At 38.9% G+C, this 21,293-nt stretch overlaps 2 protein-coding genes across 2 annotated transcripts; both read left to right on the top strand.

Annotated features, from left to right (window-relative positions):
- Window positions 1-11,929: 11,929 nt before the first annotated feature.
- On the top strand, window positions 11,930-16,119 carry LOC126590437 (uncharacterized). The gene is made up of 6 exons (XM_050255900.1): window positions 11,930-12,475; window positions 12,554-12,685; window positions 13,096-13,404; window positions 13,486-14,811; window positions 14,950-15,069; window positions 15,463-16,119. The coding sequence occupies exons 1-6, from the start codon at window positions 11,930-11,932 to the stop codon at window positions 16,117-16,119; spliced, it is 3,090 nt and encodes a 1,029-aa protein (XP_050111857.1).
- A 762-nt stretch (window positions 16,120-16,881) lies between these two features.
- Window positions 16,882-17,271, top strand: LOC126590438 (uncharacterized). Its single transcript, XM_050255901.1, has 2 exons — window positions 16,882-17,077; window positions 17,141-17,271. Exons 1-2 carry the CDS (start codon window positions 16,882-16,884, stop codon window positions 17,269-17,271), a joined length of 327 nt encoding a protein of 108 aa, XP_050111858.1.
- Window positions 17,272-21,293: the final 4,022 nt, after the last annotated feature.

Here is a 21,293-nt window from a genome sequence, read left to right on the forward strand (position 1 = left end):
TATAAAAAAGTGTGCAAAAGCATGTTCATAAGCAGTATATAGTCATCCATAATCTATACTACAAAGAACATGGGTTCGATAAAATAAGGTAATTCAAAATATTCTCAGTAAGCATAATATCTCATAAAACGTTTCCTTAAAATGTAATTATTAAATCATGCTTTTCATGTATGTATTTCTACTATTAAAACATACATTTTAGAAGGGCTCCACTTACAGATGCTTCATCCCCGAAGAGCCACGCAAACTAGTGAATACGAAAATGCCACAAATAATTGCCCCTAAGCACATAAAGGGTCCAATTAATAAAACTCTATCAAAACTATTGAATTTGGGAAAACGGACGTCGAATTACCCTAAGAAGGGTCCCGTACGAAAACCCAAAAAAAAATAGTCAAAAAGTCAATGTTGACCGTTGACCGGGTCAAGTCAAAGTCTACGGGTCCGGGTCAACCGGGTTGGGCTTGGGTTAGGTCCAAAAATGGGTTTGGGTTTAAAGCTATCAGGCCAGAAGCCCAAGTGGAATGGCCCTAGAGCTTAGGGTTTAGGGTTACTGGGTTTGGGGTCTCTGGGCTTCAAGGGGTTAACGGGCTGGAGGCCATGGGGTTTGGGCTCAAATGCAAAGGCCCAAAGGCGTACTCCTAAACAGCCCTAAAGCCTAAGCCTCTAAGGGTTTTGGGTTTCGTCCTAACGGGCCTTAGGCTTAAGGCCACGCCTAGCAGCCATTTGGGTTTTAGAAAATAAATTAAATAAACATAAATGAATAAAATAGGTGGGTTGGGCTTAACGAGCTCAAGACCCTAGGTTCTAAACGGCCTAAAGGGCCTGGGTTCACTGGACTTAGGTCACTGACCCATTTCTCACCGGGAAGCCTCCCGTGCTCCGGTCGCCGGCCAAACCACACCTAAGCTTATGATCTAGATATCAAAATGAACTTTAGGATGAGGGCAAGAGATCTAGTACCTTCGATTAGTCATGGGGTGGCTGGATTTCGGCTTGCAAGCCACGAGCTCGCCGGACCTGGGTGTGTTGTGGGTGTCCTAGTGTTTCACAGGGACAATGGAGAGGGAAGGTCTAGATGATGTTGGTGGTGGTGAGTGTGTCGGGGTGCTCCGTTGAGGTGTGGTGTATATGGTGTGTACTGGTCCTCGGGGAAGAGAGAATCTGAGAGAGAGCATGAGGGAGAGAGAAATAGCTAAGGGAAAGTAAGGGAAAGAAAGAGTGAGACCGAGAGAGAGACCAAGAGAGATGAAGGAGTGGGCCCCGGGGGAAACAACCTTAAAACAATTGGGTCCCACGGGCACACACATTAAGATCCAATTTTTTTTTTTAAAGAAAGGTATCCCTAACTTAAGGAAATTACAAAAAAAAACCCTTTTTGTTGCATAAATCTGAGGATGGGTTGTTAAAATCTGCCCCGTTAAATAAAATTTCGTCCCGAAATTTGAAATAAATTCCTATACTAAAATACTCGAAAATAGGGAGAAAAAAAAATTTATATATATATATATAGCGAAGAAATCAAGTCAGAACAGTTGCACAAAAGGGAAAACGCCGCCGTGTCACAATCGGGTTGCAATGATTCCATCTTTCGTGCCTATAGGCTCGTACCTTATTCCCTTATCAGTGTAAAAGTAGAAAACATACTTTATAAAGATATAAAGTCGGAAACACATACATTGACGTAGGGTAAAAAATATGTACGTAAAATATGATAACTTCAAAATAGATATGTAATAACGTAGAGGTTAAAAACTTCGTACTGAAATTAACACTAAAAGTGGAAATGACTCGTCCAAACATTTGTAACTTCGAGAAGATACAAATATATAACTAAAATAAGGAATTTAAAATACTTGAACTGAAAAATCCAAAACCAAAAATGAAAATGGGTCTCGCCTAAGCATATGTAACGTCATGTACTACGAGAACAAGTGTGTCTTTAGGTCAAGCCTCAACGAAAGCTAATCCGTAACAACTGCTGTAGATGGATTTTCCTGCCCACTTACTTAATGAACCCAACAAATAAGTTATCGATATAGCAGTTGGCCGCCCGCGTATCGACCACACATTTGTTATATCGATAAGCAAGCAGTAATTTTCCCAAAGATGCACAATTTTCCCTAATGTAAATTCGATCTTTCGAATACCATTTTGTTCCATAATGTGAAAGTGTACAAAAATCATCTGATTCTCATCTTGACTGTGCTATGGTACCATTCCAGAGGGTACTAATCATATCTGCTAAAAGTGTTTTGACATCCACGTACTCACAAACAATAAAGTCTTAGAGTGAAGCAGTGGAAAGATGCGTTGAGGCGAACACATCTCATCATCTTGCTACAATTCATAGGCATCATATCGTTGGAAAAGATTTACCATAGTACGATATGATGTTTATGAATTGTAGCAAAATAATAAAAGGTGACTATTCATTTCTGTGTGAAGATAGTGATTGGGGACCCAAACCGCTGACCACTTACATTATAACCTTCATCAACTCATACTAAAAGACGACTCCAACCTCAAACTCATGTGGGTTGGGCTTAATGGGTCTGAGGCCTTGGGTTCACTGGACTTGGGTCACTGACCCATTTCTCACTAGGGAAAAAAGCCAAAGCCTCCCGTGCTTCGGTCGCCAGCCAAACCATACCTAAACTTATGATCTAAATACCAAAATGGACTTTAGGATGAGGGGAAGAGATCTAGTACCTTCGATTAGTCATGGGGTGGCCGGATTTTGGCTTGCAAGCCACGAGCTCGCTTGACCTGAGTGTGTTGTGTGTGTCCGAGTGCTTCACATGGACGATGGAAATGGAATGTCTACATGATAGTGGTGGTGGTGAGTGTGTCGGGGTGCTCCGATAATGTAAGATCCCACATCACCCAGGGGTGAGGATCTTGTAAGCCTTATATGTATATCCCATCTCTACCTAGCACGAGGCCTTTTAGGAGTTTACTGGTTTCGGGTTCCATCGAAACTCCGAAGTTAAGCGAGTTTGCGCGAGAGAATTCCTAGGATGGCTGACCCACTGGGAAGTTCACGTGTAAGTTCCCAAAATCAAAACAGTGAGGTCGAGATCGGGGTGTGTCAGATTGGTATCAGAGTCACTCTGCCGTGTGACACGTCCCGATCCCGACCTCACGGTTTTGTTTCTGGGAACTTAAATGGGAACTTCCCAGTAAGTCACCCATCATGAGATTGCTCTTGCACGAACTCGCTTAACTTCGGAGTTCCGATGGAACCCGAAGCCAGTGAGTTCCCAAAAAGCCTTGTGGTAGATAGTGATGAGAATATACATATAAGGCTTACAAGATCCACTCCCATAGGCGATGTGGGATGTTACAATCCACTTATTTAAGGGCCCGACATCGTCGTCGACACACTTCCGGCCAAGGATTGGCTCTGATACCATATTTTCACATATCGGCCCAGGCCCCCACCACATCCTGGGCTCGACTCCACCGTAGCACGATATTGTCCACTTTGGGCTCCAACCACGCCCTCACGATTTTGTTTCTGGAAGCTCACACAAGAATTTCCCATCTCTACCTAGGACGAGGCTTTTTGGGAGCTCACTGGCTTCGGGTTCCATCGAAACTCTGAAGTTAAGCAAGTTCGTGCGAGAGTATTCCTAGGATGGGTGACCCACTGGGAAGTTCTTATGTGAGTTCTCAGAAACAAAACCATGAGGTCTAGATCGGGGCGTGCCAGATAAGGTGTGGTGTATATGGGTGTGTACTAGTCCTCGGGGAACAGGGAATCTGAGAGAGAGCATGAGGGAGAGAGAAAAAGCTGAGGGAAAGTGAGTGAGAGAAAGAGTGAGACCGAGAGAAAGACCAAGAGAGATGAAGGAGTGGGCCCAGAGGGAAACAACACCAAAACAATTTGGTCCCACGGGCACACACATTAAGATCCAAAAACAATTTTTAAAGAAAAGTATCCCTAACTTAAGGAAATTACAAAACCCTTTTTGTTCCGTAAATCCCGGGACGGGTTGTCACAGTGGACCTCTCGTTGTATTGTGGGTTGCTGCTTTCATTTTGCCTGGGCCTTTTATTTTCTCTGTAGTTGTTTACCCGATTCTTTTTGGGCCTTTTACTTTCTTTGTAGTTATCCACACACTATTTTTATTTATCACACACTCTCTTAATTTCCAACTATTAGATCAAATGAATTGAAGAAGATTAAGACATAAATTAATAAGAGGTGCGCGAGAAGTAAAAATGGGTGTGTAGATATAACACCCCTTTATTATAATGGAAGTTGTCTTTATGAGAAAAAAAAAAAAAGTAACTATTTTGGGCTTAAAACTTTGACTGTGTTATTCACGTCTTACTTGTACGGTTGAAATTGATGTAAGAAAATTTGCCATTAAATATGAAAAAAAAAATACTCTTATTTAAGAAAAAGAAAAGAAGTCTCACTTAGGGAGGTGTATTCAATTGAGAGTTTAAGAAACTTTAATGGATTTATAAATCCATGGATTTTTATGGAATTTAATTGATTTGTAGCGATTCCATAAAATTTTGATTCAATTCCCTCAAAATCTCATAGGGAGATGTGATATTTGTGGATGCTTAAAATAATACACTACAAAATCTCTCTAATTCCCTCTAATTCCTCAATTTTTTTTCAAATTCTTTAAAATCAATTTCTAATTAATACCCCTGGAATGTTATAAATTTCTTTAAAATCATAATTAAATACACGGATTTGGAAGGATTTTAAAATCATGATTGATTACACCTTGAATTTGAGAAAATCACTTAAAATACTGATTGAATACTTCATTAGAAGAACTAAAATCCCTCAAAATCTCAATTGAATATACCCCTCTTAATTATAAACTTACACCTGACTTTGACGTACATGCTACAGCAAGCATTACTCAATAAAAAAAAAGCATTGTCCTCATTAGCAAAGGAAACTAAATAAAACAATTGATAGTTTTTAATGGTACAGTCTTTTTAATATCATTTCTCAGTGCCTCATCACTAGTTAATCCATAAGGCGGTCTGTATGGTTGGAGAAGAGCAGCCAACTTCCCTTCTCTCAGCCAACTTCCTTTTCCTCCATAGTCGCCAACCTCTGGCTAAGGCTGGGGGTCGATGGGCGCCTCTCCTTCTCATTCTCCTAGCTTTCCTCTCTTCTCCCCATCCTCTCTTTCTTCCCCACCCCCTCCCACATTTCCACCTTTCCTTCCATTACCTCTCATCCTCCTTCCCCTAGCTTTCCTCCATTTTCTCGTTCCTTTTTTCTTCTTAAGCCTCCCCCACCCTTCCACTCCACTCTCTTATACCCCGTCCCCATGTTCCCCCATATCCCTGTCTCCCCGCCTTAGTTCCCCCAGCTTCCCCCCTTGGTGTTTCTTCTCCCCCTCATTCATCCGAGGCTCCTCTCATTTCCTTCTCCCCCCACGGTTGTCTTTAGTTTCACGAGTGGGCTTTGCCACAAGGGTTCCTCTAGTGGCCATGGGTGGCTTTGCTTTTTTGTGATTTTGGGTGACTTCAGTGGCTGCCGGGTTTGGTCTTGCTGTTTCAGTATCATGTTCGATGGGTCTCTCCCTCGGTTTGGCATGGTGGGCCTTTGGATCTGTCGTGCTTTGTCCTGGGTGGCGTCAATTTTGGGTGTTCCCAACGGGGGCCTCCTGGTTGCTCACAGTTTTAATGTGCAAAACCGTTGTTGCTTTTGGGCTCCCCAAGGGCTTTGCCCTTGGAAATATCGTTTCAGCCTATTTGGGTTTGCTTCAGTCATGCGGCGGGGTGGTTGGTTCCCTTTGCCATCCTTGTCGGCCATTGCTTTCCTCCTCCTGTTACGTCTCACTCCAGGCGGCGAATGACGGTCTTTGGTGCCTTGGGTATCGCCCCAACTTCGGTGGGTGTCCCATGCCTCTGTTATCTCTGCACGTTTTGCTACTCCACTATCTCTTGCTTGCTGCTCCACTGTGGACATGTCGGATTTATTTTATTGTATTTTAGTCTAGGTTATTCTCCCTATGTATGTGGTGGTTGCGTGCTTACATTGGTTAATGTTGTCTCCGCTTTTTACGTTGAGTTAGTGGTCTCGTTTTTAACGTGGATCATTTTTGTGGTCTCGCTCGGCAATGACATTTTGTGGCCTCGCATTTATGCGATGACTTATGTGGTTGTCTATATAATTTTGTTGCATGTGTTTGTAACAAATTTGTATTGATGACAGTATGTGGGGTTATGACAGTATTTGTGGTTGTCGTATAGGGGTTTACTATTATTTGTTGTACTACACAAATTCACTTCAGATCAATTTCTTGGTCATTGAAGTTTATGTACCCAACTGGCCACCTTTGTATCTGTTTGTAAAGTTGAATGAAATACAATATCCTCCATGTTAAAAAAAAAAAAGTAAATCCATATGGCAGTCTTGCCCCAACATTTTGAATCATCAACTATTTGATGCTCGACATGCTTGCATTGTATACTACGAAGTGGCTTTGGAAATAACAATCTTATAAAAAGTTTTGGAAATAATGATCTCATAAAAAGCATTGTTTATGGATATATTTAATTAGATAAACTTAATTTTCAATAATTATAGCATAAAATTAATTTATTTAAACAAGGACAATTTAGTAATTAAGCTAGTTTTAAACTAGGTTCTAGTTCGTTGCCTAACTAGCCCCCTTTTTTAGAATCTAATCCTAGCCAATTTAAGCTTTATTAAATTGGTTTTGATATTACCACTTACAACCGCTTTGGTGGAGAGACTATTTTCTGCTATGAATATTGACTTAAAACTTTGCACTCTACAATATAAAAACAACTGCTTCAATTAAACCTTGCACTCTTTTGAATTTCACCCCTCCCCTCGGCAAATCCTGGCTTCGCCATTGGTAAACTTGTAGCCCTAGACATTTGAGTGCACTCATCAACTTAGGCCATCTCCAACCGAAGGTTGGCCAGTGGGCTCGCTTTAGCCATCTGACGCAAGAAATTAATATTTTAATGAACAATGCAAGGCCATATTTCTTACCATATCCAACTGAAGGCCAAAGGGTCATAGGGCTCGTTTTAACCCTGTCACAAAAAAAATCTCCAATTGAGGGCCAAATGGTCATAGGGGCAAACATATTATTTAAATTTAAAAACTACAACTTAAATTAAATGCACATTTACCATTTCTAATAAGAAGCTTATATTTGGGGCACCCATATTTGTCCCATATCGGGAGAGAATTGAGCAATCAAAAGCTTGCATGTGTGGCACCCATTATATTTGTCCCACATCTGCTGTGGGAGAGGTTTGAGTAATCAAACATGCTTATAAAAGCAACATCCCCACATGGAACCAATCACCTTTTTGGACCTTAATTAAATATTCTTTTTAAATTTTTGGCCCAAAAAAAAACTGTAAAATAAAAATAACGGCTAGTTGACGTCAGCTAGCCATTGAGATTCAAACTTTTTAGCCCGACCCGGGGCCCGTTAGCTAGCTAGCTCATTTGGGCCAGCTGGTTGGCCCTTTTTTGTCTAATGGGACCCACGAGCCATTTGGCCTGGCCCTCGGTTGAAGATGACCTTAGCATATGGGTAGTCTTGATTTGGAGTCTGAACACATATCATGGCTTCTGATCCTATAATCTTCACATCTACTTCCACAACTGCAGCAGCAGCTGACCTATTACTTTTACTAATATTATTATGATGCTGGTCAACTATGGAGCTGGTGCTTTGGCTAGAGTGATGATCAAGATTGTTACTTGCATTATTGCCTTCTTTAGGTTTTTGTAGTTGTTCTTGGACTTTGGCCTTCAATTCCTCAACTTTTGATTTGAGTTGATTGATGTACGCCACGACATCGGCAAGCAAAGAGGACCTGTCCATTTTTGACACATTGAGAACAACTGACCATAGGACATAGTGTTTGGGTTAAAACTTGAACTTTGGGCTAAAAAAGAAGTTAGTCCAGAAGGAGGTCTAAAAGGAAGGAAGCCCAAGGTTCGGCGGAAACCCAGAAGGCAGAAGAAGCCTTTTTTTCCGACTAAGTGCAAATCATTTAAGCCACTTGCTCACCTACCTAGAAGTCAAGTGGTGTAGACTAGCCAGCTAATCAACCCAAAAGTACTTTACAATGGCAGTACAAGTAAAAAGCTGATGAGTCACTACCCTTCAGCTGCATTCGGGCAAGATTGATGCTGTAGGCAGCCAAGCCAAATCGTCTATAAAAGAGGAAAGACAAACTCTGCTCAAAGGACACTCAATCAAACAAACAAACATACAAACTCTGCTCAAGCCAGATTTGCATACGAAGCTGTAATCAGCATCAAGCCTTCATCATTTTTAAGATCAACATTCACCAAAAGCCTTTGTAAAAGCTCTGCTACCTTGTCTAAATCTTGCTGTAGTATCGATTCCTTTATGTAAACTCATTTCCCAATTCCCCCTTTTAGCTCCTAAACCCTTTGTAAATCACGAAGAGATGAAGCTGCAAGACGATCAGCTTTGCCTGACCCTCTTCGTTTCTGTCTTTTCATTCATAAATCTAGTAGTATGATTTATACTTCCATCTGGATTCAAGTTATTTCTAGCAAGCTTATGAATAAAAAGTGTCTTGGTTCTTGAATCTGGTTGGTTCAATGGTGCCCGACCATGTAAAAGTAAAGTTGGAATTCGCACTCATAGCTTGACCAGATCTAAGTTCTAACCTTTCGGGCATACAAGATTGATCAATCAAAAGTCCTTGGTCTCAAGGCATAAAAAAGAACTCAATGTGGACTTAACCCATCCACGACAGTCCTTGATAACAAAAAGTCCGAAGTTACTTGAGGCGCAAGTAATCAAGCCTATTTCTTAGTTTTACTTATGTTATATTATGATTGCCACAGAATGTTTGAGAATAGAATTAATTCTGATGGGAAGTCTCAAGGCCTATACCTAAGGCCCTACAAAGGCATCTATCTGGGTTCATTCTGTTCTTCGGGCTCGGGTGATTAAAGTATAACAGTTATAATACTTCCGCAACAATGAAACAACCACTATATGTTCGAATACTAAGTTAGTTTTGATTGTGAGCCTCAAGGCCTACACTTAGTGCCCTACAAAGGCACCTTTCATAGCTAACTTGGTCTCTCGGGCATATACAAATAAACTAAACATACATCTGTCATGCTAAAGATCGCAGTGGCACGCCTGAACACTTAAAGTTAATTTTGATTGTGAGCCTCAAGGCCTACACCTAAGGCCTCACAAAGGCACATTTCAGAATTAACTCTGTCATTCTCTCACAGCCTGCCAATAAGCAGAACCCCGACAGATAATATCAACCGGCGGCAACCTTTTGGGGAGCTGTATGCTCGTTGGCCAGGAAACGTCCCCAGCGGAAATTCCTCCAGTCGAACACATAGAATCGTTGGTTGAGCTTCTCCCTCCTCTGTCTCTCTGCCTCAACGTTGTTTTACAATTGTGATTCTCTACTTGGAGCTCCATGGTTTGACGCTCTTCCTCGCTTTTTTGGTCAAGCCATGTCCTCTTATGTGAATTTAAACTAACCTAATAAATAGATTAATTCAACCCAAATTTACTCGCAAGTACACGAATAAGTTGTAGTAGAAATATGTAAATATGAGATCAAATCCACCGGAGTTGATTTAATAATTTAATCCTATAACTATTACTTAACAAATTGAAATAAAGATTGGGTTTGTATCGAAGAATAATTAAAATTACCAATGATTAAACATAAATATGATTGAGAACAAATGTAAGAAAACATTAAGGCCTTGATTCCACCACTAATTGTCATTCCCTAGTATCCAATTGTCAACTCATGAATTATCAAATTAATGAAAACTTCTGTACATATGTTCGTGGTCAGGTACACATGCCAATAATTTCCCAAAGAGATGTGAATTTTACCGTGGTCAGGCTTAAACTCAACTATTCCTACAATCTTTATATCCATGGTCCAGTATACACAAATATGTAGAAATCCAATTAAGCGTAGTGAGAAACAAATTAACCACTTATCAACTTGGTCGCGTCAAACAAATAGCTAATTTTCTAGGAAGCCACACAAACCAATATTCGTCTACAGTCGGATCAAAATATAAATTCATGATTCTCATTCACAAAGCATTGATAGAATCCAATTCATGGTCAGAAATAAATTCATATGCAAATAATTTCAGTATCAAAATCCTAGACTATGGTCAAGCACAAAGAACCAAATATTAAAATTACAATTCCTCTAGTGAATGAAAACTAATCATCAATATGAAATTCACGAATTAAACAATCATATAACTAGAGTAATCATAATTAGGGCGTCCTCTTAACCTTAGCTAAGAGTTTAGAACCCCATGAACAAAGAATTCATATTAATTCTAAGAAGGAAATTTTGCATAAAATAAAACTAGAGAAAAAGAACCAAATTGTTACTGCTTTGCCGCTGCCTTGTTCCACGCCAGAAGAAGAAGCCGGAGTCCCCCCTCTTTGCTGCTGCTTTTCCTTTTATCGGTTGCACACCGTGAAAATTAATAAGAATCAAAGCCCTACATGTCAAGCCCACTCCAAGTCTGATTTAGTTTCCTTTTGAATCCCTCTTCAATGCTAAACTCCAACTGGAATAGGAAAGCAAAAACATCTTCCAGTACGTCAAATCTATTTCCTTTTTCATCTCTCCTTAGTCCTCCTATTTCTTTTGAGCCCATGCCAAAATTCAATTTGATTAAAAATCAAGAATGCCCACTCCATCTCCATGTACTCAAAACCACACGAATTGGAAGTAAAATTTGTAAAATACTTTCCCATCTTTCTCTCTGCTTTCGCTCCACTAAAACTCCAAAGGTAGAATGAAGAAAATGCATCCACTCTCACCGCTTAATTTGTCGGTTGAAGTCCCTCATCTGTGGTTAATGACAAAGGCCACGTCACCTCTTTAACTCATAGCCAAATAACTTGAAGTCACACCACCAATTGGCCTTCGATCTAAGAATAAAATAATAATTGATTAAATGGATGAAGCCAATGGTTAGGAAGACTATAATGTATAGAATGTGTTAAGATCACGTTAAATTCCACTTTTATCAATAAGCATCATAATCCTTATAAATTACAAAAACTTAAGTAATTTACTAAGAATAATTTTTATGAGGCACTAACAAATATAAATAATAGGGTAACAATTGTAATAAATATGTGTTTATCATCCTTCGTATTTTCGGAGGTGAAATTGCCAACGGAGTCAGAAGGTGATTCCGGTGACGACCCTCCTAGATTGATAGGTGCAGCTTCGTTTATACCACCTTGATCTGAATGAAAATAAAAAAAAAAAAAAATAAATAAATAAAAAGTATTGAACATCGATATTAAATTTGGTTTATTACAGGTAGATGAACGCAGTGTAATTAAATAATGGACCTATGCAACTAATATGTACTTAGTGAATCATCAAAAGGGAGAAAAATTGTTTGGTAATTAGTATTAGGTACTAAATTACTAATCAATGGCCATGCCATTTTCAGAGCTTGATCAATATTTGATAATATCGACAAATAACCAAAAAAGTTCGAACGCTGTACAAATTTAAGTACTATAATTTGGTATTTGTAAGTACCAAAAAAAGAATTGCTCACGAATTTTGACATAGTTTTTGGTGTATACCTTGTCCGGTCAATTCCTTTTGGTCTGCTGAAAACAATCCATTTTCTAGGATAGGAACAAGCACATTGCCGCCACGGCTGGTCTGCTCTGCTTTGAGAGCCTGTTGTTGTTGTTGATGTTGCCATCTGATCCGAACAGCGAATGGCCCAAATGAGTAAAAATGGGTACATGATTCACTACTTGCTTAAGTTCCATGGCTTCTCAACAGAGGATGCCTGCCTAAGTTCCATGGCTTCTCAACAGAGGATGCCAATAAGCATCTCATGGAGTTTCACGTGGTATGCTCGGGAATGAGACCAGCAAATGTGGATGAGGAGCAAGTCAAGTTGAGGGCATTCCCATTTACATTAGAAGCCAAGGCAAATGAGTGGCTTTACAATTTACCTCCAGGATCAATGAACACATGGAACCAGGTGAAGCAAGCATTTTTGGAGCAATATTTTCCGGCCACAAAAGCTGCAAGCATAAAGAAGGACATATGTGCAATCCGACAACAACATGGAGAGCCCTTTGGAGATTACTACGAGCGATTCACACATTTGGTTGCATCTTGTCCTAATCATCAAATTTCAGAGCATCTTTTAATACAGTATTTTTATGAAGGATTATGTGGTACTGATCGTGTAATGCTTGATGCAGCAAGTGGAGGAGCATTCATGGACAAGACACCAATAAATGCTAAGGCATTATTAAAGAACATTGTTGGCAATAATACACGACAATTTGGAGGGAGAGATGAGCTACCTCTTACGAAAGTTAACGAGGTAAGTGCTAATTCTAGTATTGAATTACAATTAGCTAACTTGACTGAGCTACCTCTTAAGAAAGTTAACGAGGTAAGTGCTAATTCTAGTATTGAATTACGATTAGCTAACTTGACTAATCTTGTGCAACAGGTTATGGTGTGCTTTTAGTCCTATCAAATTTTTGGCGCCGTTGCCGGGGACATGACACCAATAAATGCTAAGGCATTATTAAAGAACATTGCTGGCAATACACGAAAATTTGGAGGGAGAGATGAGCTACCTCTTAAGAAAGTTAACGAGGTAAGTGCTAATTCTAGTATTGAATTACAATTAGCTAACTTGACTAATCTTGTGCAACAAGTTATGGTGTGCTTTCAATGATGGGACATGCCACGGACATGTGCCCTTCGTTGATAGATCAAGGTGGTCTTGAGCAAGCTAATGCGTTAGGAGGATTTCAAAGGCAACAAAGGTAAAAGTATGATCTATATTCCAACAACTATAACGTAGGATGGCGCGATCATCCACACTTAAAGTGGAACAATCAAGACAACGAACAACAATATGTTCCCAACAACTATAACCGTCCGCCTGGCTTCTTTCAAGCAAGACCGCAGGCACCATTTTAGCCTCAACAACAACAAGCTCCAAGTAAGTCTCTTAAGGATTTAATTGCTTCTTTAGCTAACTCTACTCAATCTCATCAACAGAAAACAGACAAAGCAATTGAAAACCTTGAGCGCCAAATGAGTCAGTTAGCAAGTTTGATGAGGCAACAACACCAACCAGGAAGGCTGCCTAGCCAAACCGTGGTGAATCCAAATGCGGAGCAGATGAATGTTGTGACTTTAAGGAGTGGAAAAGAAGTTTTTAAGCAGTTGAGGATGCAAAAGAGGACTAGAAAAGACACAATTGAACAAGGGGAGCTACAAACCAAGAATCTTGAGCAAGATGAGGCTTCAATAGAAACTGAAAAGTCTCCTAAAGATACAGAATTGAACAAAAACGATTCTGATAAGGTAAGTAAAGAAGTTCAAAATTCATTTAACTCATGTGTCCCTATTCCTTTTCCTAGTAGGTTTATGAAGTCTAAGAAATAGCAAAATGATAAGGAAATCTTGGATACTTTCCGGAAAGTCCAAGTGAACTTACCTCTTTTAGATGCCATAAAACAAATGTCCAAGTATGCAAAGTTCCTTAAAGAGCTTTGTATGAACAAGAGGAGATTCAATGATCAAGAAACTGTGGCATTAAGTGAGGAAGTATCAACTGTTTTGCAGAGAAAACTGCCACCGAAGTTAAAGGATGCCGGTAGCTTTACCATTCCATGTGTAATCGGAGGGAAAGAGTTTGGGAGAGCCTTGTGCGATTTTGGGGCATCCATTAATCTGATGCCATATTCAGTGTATGAGTCATTGAACCTTGGAGACTTGAAGGAAACAAAGGTAGTAATCCAGTTGACAGATCGTTCAAATAGATATCCCAAAGGCCTATTGGAGGATGTACTTGTGCAAGTGAATGAGCTCATTTTTCCCGCTGATTTTTTTGTTCTTGAGATGGAACATGACCCTATGCCTACTGCACTTCCTCTTATATTGGGAAGACCATTCCTTAGAACAGCACGGACAAAGATTGATGTCTACGATGGTACCTTAACCATGGAAATTGATGGAGAAAGTGTCAAGTTCAAAATCTTCAATGCTATGAGGTACCCTAGTGATTTAGAATCTTGTTTGTCTATTGATGCGTTTGACTATTTTGTGCAGGATTGTTTTAATGAAGGTGTGGGACAAGATAATTTGGAAAAGGCATTAGTGCATAGCATTACACATGGAAATTTTAATTATTCAAAGCACATTGAAGAAGAATTAATCCAAACAGTGGCCTCTCTTGAGTCTCTTTCACCAATTTGTGGTAAGTGTTCTTCCTATTTTATTTCTCTTCCTACTTCTAACAAAAAAACTCTTCCTTTTGTGATTCAGGCACCTAAATTGGAGCTTAAACCGATCCCTGAATATCTGAAGTATGCATTTTTGGGAGAGGATGAAACATTACCAGTCATCATATCGTCACAACTCACAGCAGAAGAGGGGGAGAAACTGATCCGGGTACTGAAGGATCACAAAACTGCCATAGCTTGGAGCATTGCAGATATCAAAGGTATAAATCCAGCTACATGTATGCATAGGATTCTGCTGGAAGAAGGTGGAAAACCAACTAGGGAAGCTCAACGCCGTTTGAACCCACTCATGATGGAGGTCGTTAAGAAAGAGGTTATCAAACTTCTTGATGTTGGCATCATATATCCTATTTCGGACAGCAAGTGGGTGAGCCCTATTCAAGTAATTCCCAAGCGATCCGGAGTCACAGTTGTTAAGAATGAAGCTAGTGAGCTAGTGCCTACACGTGTGCAAAATAGTTGGAGAGTCTGTACAGACTATCGGAAGATAAATAGCATCACACGCAAGGATCACTTTCCAGTTCCGTTCATTGATCAAATGTTAGAAAGGTTAGCTGGTCATTCTCATTATTGCTTTCTTGATGGCTATTCTGGATATAATCAGATTGCAGTTGCTCCGGAGAATCAAGAAAATACGACTTTCACATGTCCATTTGGCACATTTGCATATCGAAGGATGCCGTTTGGACTTTGCAACGCTCCCGCCACATTTCAAAGGTGTATGGTAAGTATATTTTCTGATATGATTGAGAAAATAATTGAAGTGTTCATGGATGATTTTTCAGTTTATGGTGATTCTTTTGATACATGTCTACATAATCTGTCCCTAGTTTAAAACGTTCTCAAGAAACTAACCTGGTGTTAAATTGGGAAAAATGTCATTTCATGGTTTCGCATGGATTAGTTCTAGGGCATATCATATCTGAAAAGGGAATTGAAATTGATAAATCTAAAGTAGAACTTGTTAGTTCTTTACCCATCCCTACTACTGTCAGGGAGGTTCGTTCTTTTCTTGGACATGCAGGTTTCTACCGTAGGTTTATGAAGGACTTCTCAATGATTTCTAGACCCTTGTGCCGTTTACTTCAAAAGGACGTAACATTTGATATGAATGAAGAGTGTGGTAGCATTCAACAAGCTTAAGGAGTTGTTATCCACGGCTCCACCAGATTGGAGTTTACCTTTTGAGTTGATGTGTGATGCTTCAGACTATGATGTTGGTGCAGTTCTAGGGCAGCGTGTCAACAAAGTGCCACATGTCATCTATTATGCATCTCGAACACTCAATGATGCACAGTTGAATTATTCAACAACAGAGAATGAGCTTCTAGCTGTTGTATTTGCTTTAGAAAAATTTAGATCTTATCTGATTGAGACTAAAGTTATTGTGTTTTCTGACCATGCAGCTTTGAAGTATCTACTCACAAAAAAAGATGCAAAACCGCGACTCATTCGATGGATACTTCTGCTTCAAGAGTTTGACTTGGAGATCAAGGATAAGAAAGGGAGTGAAAATGTTGTAGCAGATCATCTTAGCCGATTTGTGCATTCAAACACAGAGAAAGATCTCATCCCTTTACGTGAGAGTTTTCCGGATGAGCAATTATTTTCATTAAAGATTACTGACCCTTGGTATGCAGATATTATCAATTACAAGGTCATCAAAAAGATTCCGGATGATTATACATGTGCTCAAAAAGATAAGCTTGTCAAAACTGCCAAATACTACGAGTGGGATGATCCTTATTTGTGGAAATATTGCACTGATCAATAGATTAGAAGGTGTGTCCCTGAATCTGAGTTTAAATCTATTCTAACTTTTTGTCATTCTTATGCATGTGGTAGCCATTTTGGAGCAAAGAGGACAGCCTTGAAGGTGTTAGAGAGTGGTTTTTATTGGCCTAGTTTGTTGAAGGATGCGTACGAGTTTTGTGCAACATGTGATCGTTATCAACGAATAGGTAACTTGGGCCTAAGAAATCAAATGCCACAAACCCCTATTTTGGATGTTGAGATCTTTGATGTGTGGGGCATTGATTTCATGGGACCTTTTCCATCTTCAAATGGTTTTCTTTACATTTTATTGGCTGTGGATTATGTTTCTAAATGGGTGGAAGCAAAAGCCACCAAAACTAATGATTCAAAAGTTGTTTCAGATTTTATTAAGAGTAACATCTTTGCAAGATTTGGAATACCTAGAGCAATCATTAGCGATGGAGGGAGTCATTTTTACAATCGAACATTTGAAGCATTGCTTAGGAAGTACAATGTCACACATAAGGTGTCTACACCTTATCATCCACAAACTAGTGAGCAAGCAGAAATATCAAACCGTGAGGTGAAACAAATTTTGGAGAAAATTGTGAGTCCTAGTAGGAAAGATTGGAGCATGCGCTTGAATGATGCATTGTGGGCTTATAGGATTGCTTATAAGACTCCTATTGGAATGTCCCCATTTCGGTTAGTTTATGGGAAACCATGCCATCTTCCAGTAGAGTTAGAGCACAAAGCTTATTGGGCTATCAAAGCCTACAACATGGACATGAGTGTTGCTGGACAACAGAGGAATCTTCAATTGAATGAGTTAGACGAAATCCGGAATGATGCATACGAGTCTAGTCGAATATACAAGGAGAAATCAAAAGCATTTCATGACAAGATGATATCAAGGAAGAGCTTTTCCATTGGACAAAAAGTTCTTCTATTTAATTCTCGCCTTCGGTTATTTCCAGGTAAACTTCGTTCTCGATGGGTTGGTCCATTTGTTATAACTAATATTTTTCCTCATGGTGTAGTGGAAATCCAAAGTGCAAAGACCGGAAACATGTTCAAAGTGAATGGGCATAGACTCAAGCCATATTATGAGTCTTTTGCGGAGCATGATGTGGAGGTTGTACCCCTCCAAGAACCATCTCCCCTTGGATGATTACTCTTGGCACCGTCCGGCTGCGGACGTAAAAGCAAACGCTTATGGGGAGGCAACCCAATATTTCTATTCATTGTTTTTTTTTTTGTCATTTTCAATTTTCCATTTTTTTTTCTGAATTTTCTTGCATGCTAAACTGAAATATTTCTTATCTTCGTAGGAAAATTTGATCGTGTCCACCATTGAAGTTGATTGTAAAATTGGAGTTTGGGGGTCATCGCTTGATTTTACTACAAATTGGGGAAGTTTTCAGTCCAAATGCTTTATTTTGTTTCTTACTATTTTATTTTATTTTTATTTTATGCATTATTGTGTTTTTTCTGACATTGGAGACAATGTCCAGTTTAGGTTTGGGGGTAAGGATTGAAAAAAATGACCAAATTGAAAATTTTCGTACCTTCGACTAAGAACTGGTTTGATTTGTTTCCGCGTTGTTTCTTTTTGTTTTCTTAATTAGTTTTGTTTACTTTAAAAAAAAACAAAAAAAAACATTCAGAAAATTTGAAAATCCAAAAATATTGTCATATTTTCTTTATCGTTTTGAAGTTGATTTTTGTTAGTTTCCCGACTCAATGATATAATTGGATTGAATTTGAACCACGGTGATCAAGAACTTAGTAAGCATGTGTTGTGTGAAATTCCTTATTCTCTTGTTAGCCTTGTATATGTTTAATCATCTTTGAAAAACCAAATGCACATAGCCTTGTTGATGTGAAACTAAAGTATGACTTAAAGCTTCACATGTGAATATAGTGACCATATACAACCTATGTGAGTTTTTGAGCCTATTGAAAGTGTGTGCATTTTTCATACACTCATATTCTTTCATGTGTAATGAACTTATGTGAATTACATCTCTAGAACTTGCGTAACGATCTTTCGAAATGTTTGTCATTTGATTGCATGAACTTGAAAATGATAGAGGCATTAGGTTTATCACCATGGCCCAAATAAGCATGTTTCCTAAAGAAAAATGATATCATTAGATTGCCAATTTGAGCCGTATATATTGAGCCTTTTATTTCTTATCACCAAATATGTCTACCCTTATACCTTAAACATTTTTCCTTACCCTTTCCAAGCTAGCTAGTGAGCAATGTGAGATTGTCTTATGAGAAATATTTGTGAAGTACTTCGAAGGAGTTTGGCAAAAGAATAAGTGTGGGGGTATTTCATGTTTGTATTTAGTTATGTACGAAAATTGGTTCGAAAAAAAAAGAGAAAGAAATAAAAAGTTTTTTTTTAGGTTTCAGTTTAGAAGTGTGGTTGGAGGTATTAGCAGAGTGGTTGGAAAGCTTGAGTTCTTGTAAATCTCAACAAGAGAATTGCTTGCAATGTAGCTTGGAACTTGTGTTTACCTATCCTTTCATTTCTATAACACTCTTCCTAAGCCTCATTACAACCAATAAAAGTCCTCTTGATTTAAGTTTTGCAATTATGATTGTGGAGATGAGATCTTTATGCAAGCTTATGGTAGATCTTTCACATTTGATTCTTTGAGTGAAACACGTTAAACTAAACATATGCGTGATTGAGTGCATGTCCCGTGAGAAGATCACTAGTTAGCATGTGGTGTTTTAAAAAAAAAACTTGAAATTGCATTGGCATGGCTATTACACACACTACACTTCAAGGATGATTAAAAGGTTACTGCTAACATTTGAATAAGGAAGATGAGCTTGGATTAGTTTGTTTGGTGCTAGCTAAGGTTTTTGATTATTTGTTTTCTTGAATGAAATTCTATGAGGGTCACATAGGGGGAAGCTAATTTTTTTCATGTTTTCTTTGTTTTGCTCGAGGACTAGCAAAAGCTAAGTGTGGGGGTATTTGATAAGCTTATATTTATATATATTTTACATCAAATTCACTTCTCTTTTCTTAGTTAGTTCCTTATATTTTTGAGCTATTTACTTTGTTTTTGTGTTTTGTGGGATTTGTCAAGCAAATAAAAGAAAAATAGCACAAGTAGGATTTTTAGTAACAAATTCGTCAAAACTGCCTGTGCAGATCAGCGGACTTTGGAAGCAATTTCCGAACAGCTCAGGATGAATTAGAGAATGAGCCCTATATTCTTGGAAAGCTACGGATGTCTATTTTCTGTATCATTTCGCGGATTGTTAATATCATTTTTCTAGAAGAAGTTATGGCCGTTTTAACACTGAAAGGTTACCAAGAGGCTGAGCAGTTCGTAACTGCAATGAAAGCAATAAACCCAATAAAGCTAGCAACCAAAACTGATGCAGCCAAAAACAAGTCAGCTGACACTTATTCAAATATAAAAGGGAATGGAATTAAAGATGAGGATTAAGAGGGAGTAATTGGCATAAAGGTTGCCCAAAGTGTTACAATTGTTTTACCACATTTCCTCTCACTTATTGTCATCACTAAATGGTTGTTAGTGGGGTGAGTTATGGAGCAGAAATGGGGCAGCAAGAATGGGTTTAAAGGCAGTTGCGTTGGGGAAGGAAGGAAGAGGCATGATGAGGCCTTGGTCGATTTCTTTCGGTTCTATCTTCTCAAACTCATGTCTATCTTTTGTTTTAACTTAAGGATTGTGTGTAACTAAATTTTTTAGTAGTTAGGGGCTGTTTTGAAGCCCCCCGTATTTAGCCTTGGACATAATTTACCGCCCGATTGGGGCTGCATTCCCAAACAACCGGACTCGCCGACAGCGCCTCGTGGTGCGACAGGGTCCGGGCACAACGGGGAAGGAAGGAAGAGGCAGGAGGAGGCCTCGGTCGATTTCTTTCGGTTCTATCTTCTCAAACTCATGTCTATCTTTTTTTTTAACTTAAGGATTGTGTGTAACTAAATTTTTTAGTAGTTATGGGCTGTTTTGAAGCCTCGAATATGATTGCAATTTTGTTATGACATTTCGTTGAATTACTTTTATGAATGGATGAAAATTGGTTCACTACTTATCTCATTGATGAATTCTTTATTTGTTTTCTATGGATGCATACGTAGTAAGCATATCTAGGATTCTAATGCTATGAATATGTGCGTGTCTGTCCTTGTTGAATGAGGACTTACATATATTCTAGAGTAGTACTTTTAATTGCGATTAACATGTGAACCAATTTCTAGGATAAGTAAGACAACGCTAGTACTTACGATGCCTTGTGATGACTCAAACTCTTTTCGTTCTTAATGATTTCTTCTTGTTAAATCTATGAACACGCCATTCTAGATTGCATGCTAGGAACTAAGTTAAGTTGAAAACGACATTCTCTTAACATACTACGTAAGAAAGAGTAATAGGTTGAGTTCTAACATTGAGCCAACTTGAGCATCTTCATCCAAAAATAAAAGAAATTTGAATGAAACATAACATGTTTGCATCATTATTTGGTGGTGGATAGCAATACCCCTAACTCGTTTTTCTTAATTTGTGAACTACTTAATATATGTTTCTGTCCTGTTTTTGTTCGATTTAATTTAAATAGCAAATCAACTCCAAAAATCCCAAAACTTTGTGTGAGTGTAGCTCTTTGTGTCTAGTATCTGCACATAAAATTTCGTAGAATTTAGATAAGTGTAAGTTGGTCTAATAATTATTTTTCGGTGGCTGGTCAGTAGGGACAGCAACCAGTTTTTGTGACATTTTAAGTAGTTAGATAAAACAATCTTCTACGGGAAAGACCCTTATTTTCATATGCTACAATTGACAAATCTTATTGTTAATAAGGAAAATCAATAGGATATTTGTGTGCTACTTTATGGTGTGCTTTTAATCCTATCATGGGCCGAGGGCCCACTCCAACAACTCTGATACTATCCCCACTTAACCACCTGCACAATCCTTAAATGTGGGGTTTTATCACAAAAGACCTTGGTGTTAGTTAGAGTGGGGTAATTATATTTAAAGTACTCCTTCTCTTTCCCTCTGTCCGATGTGGGACAATTGGTTTCAACATTCCCCCGCACGTGAGACCCCATTTTATGGGTCACACGTAGAGATCCACACATTGGCAACCACATGGAGCCATGTCAGGGCTCACCCATTGCGCGGGGCCAAATAG

Source organism: Malus sylvestris, chromosome 11 (assembly GCF_916048215.2).
Source record: "Malus sylvestris chromosome 11, drMalSylv7.2, whole genome shotgun sequence".
Taxonomy (NCBI): Eukaryota; Viridiplantae; Streptophyta; class Magnoliopsida; order Rosales; family Rosaceae; genus Malus; species Malus sylvestris.

Excerpts from the sequence above, each read along its gene's own strand:
- LOC126590438 (XM_050255901.1), top strand. The coding sequence starts at position 16,882 with ATGGACATGAGTGTTGCTGGACAACAGAGGAATCTTCAATTGAATGAG. Across the intron at positions 17,078-17,140 it reads TCGCCTTCGGTTATTTCCAG|TGGAAATCCAAAGTGCAAAG; the intron begins GTAAACTTCGTT and ends CTCATGGTGTAG.
- LOC126590437 (XM_050255900.1), top strand. The coding sequence starts at position 11,930 with ATGAGACCAGCAAATGTGGATGAGGAGCAAGTCAAGTTGAGGGCATTC. Across the intron at positions 13,405-13,485 it reads ACAAAAACGATTCTGATAAG|CAAAATGATAAGGAAATCTT; the intron begins GTAAGTAAAGAA and ends TCTAAGAAATAG. Across the intron at positions 14,812-14,949 it reads GTGTGCAAAATAGTTGGAGA|ATTGCAGTTGCTCCGGAGAA; the intron begins GTCTGTACAGAC and ends GGATATAATCAG.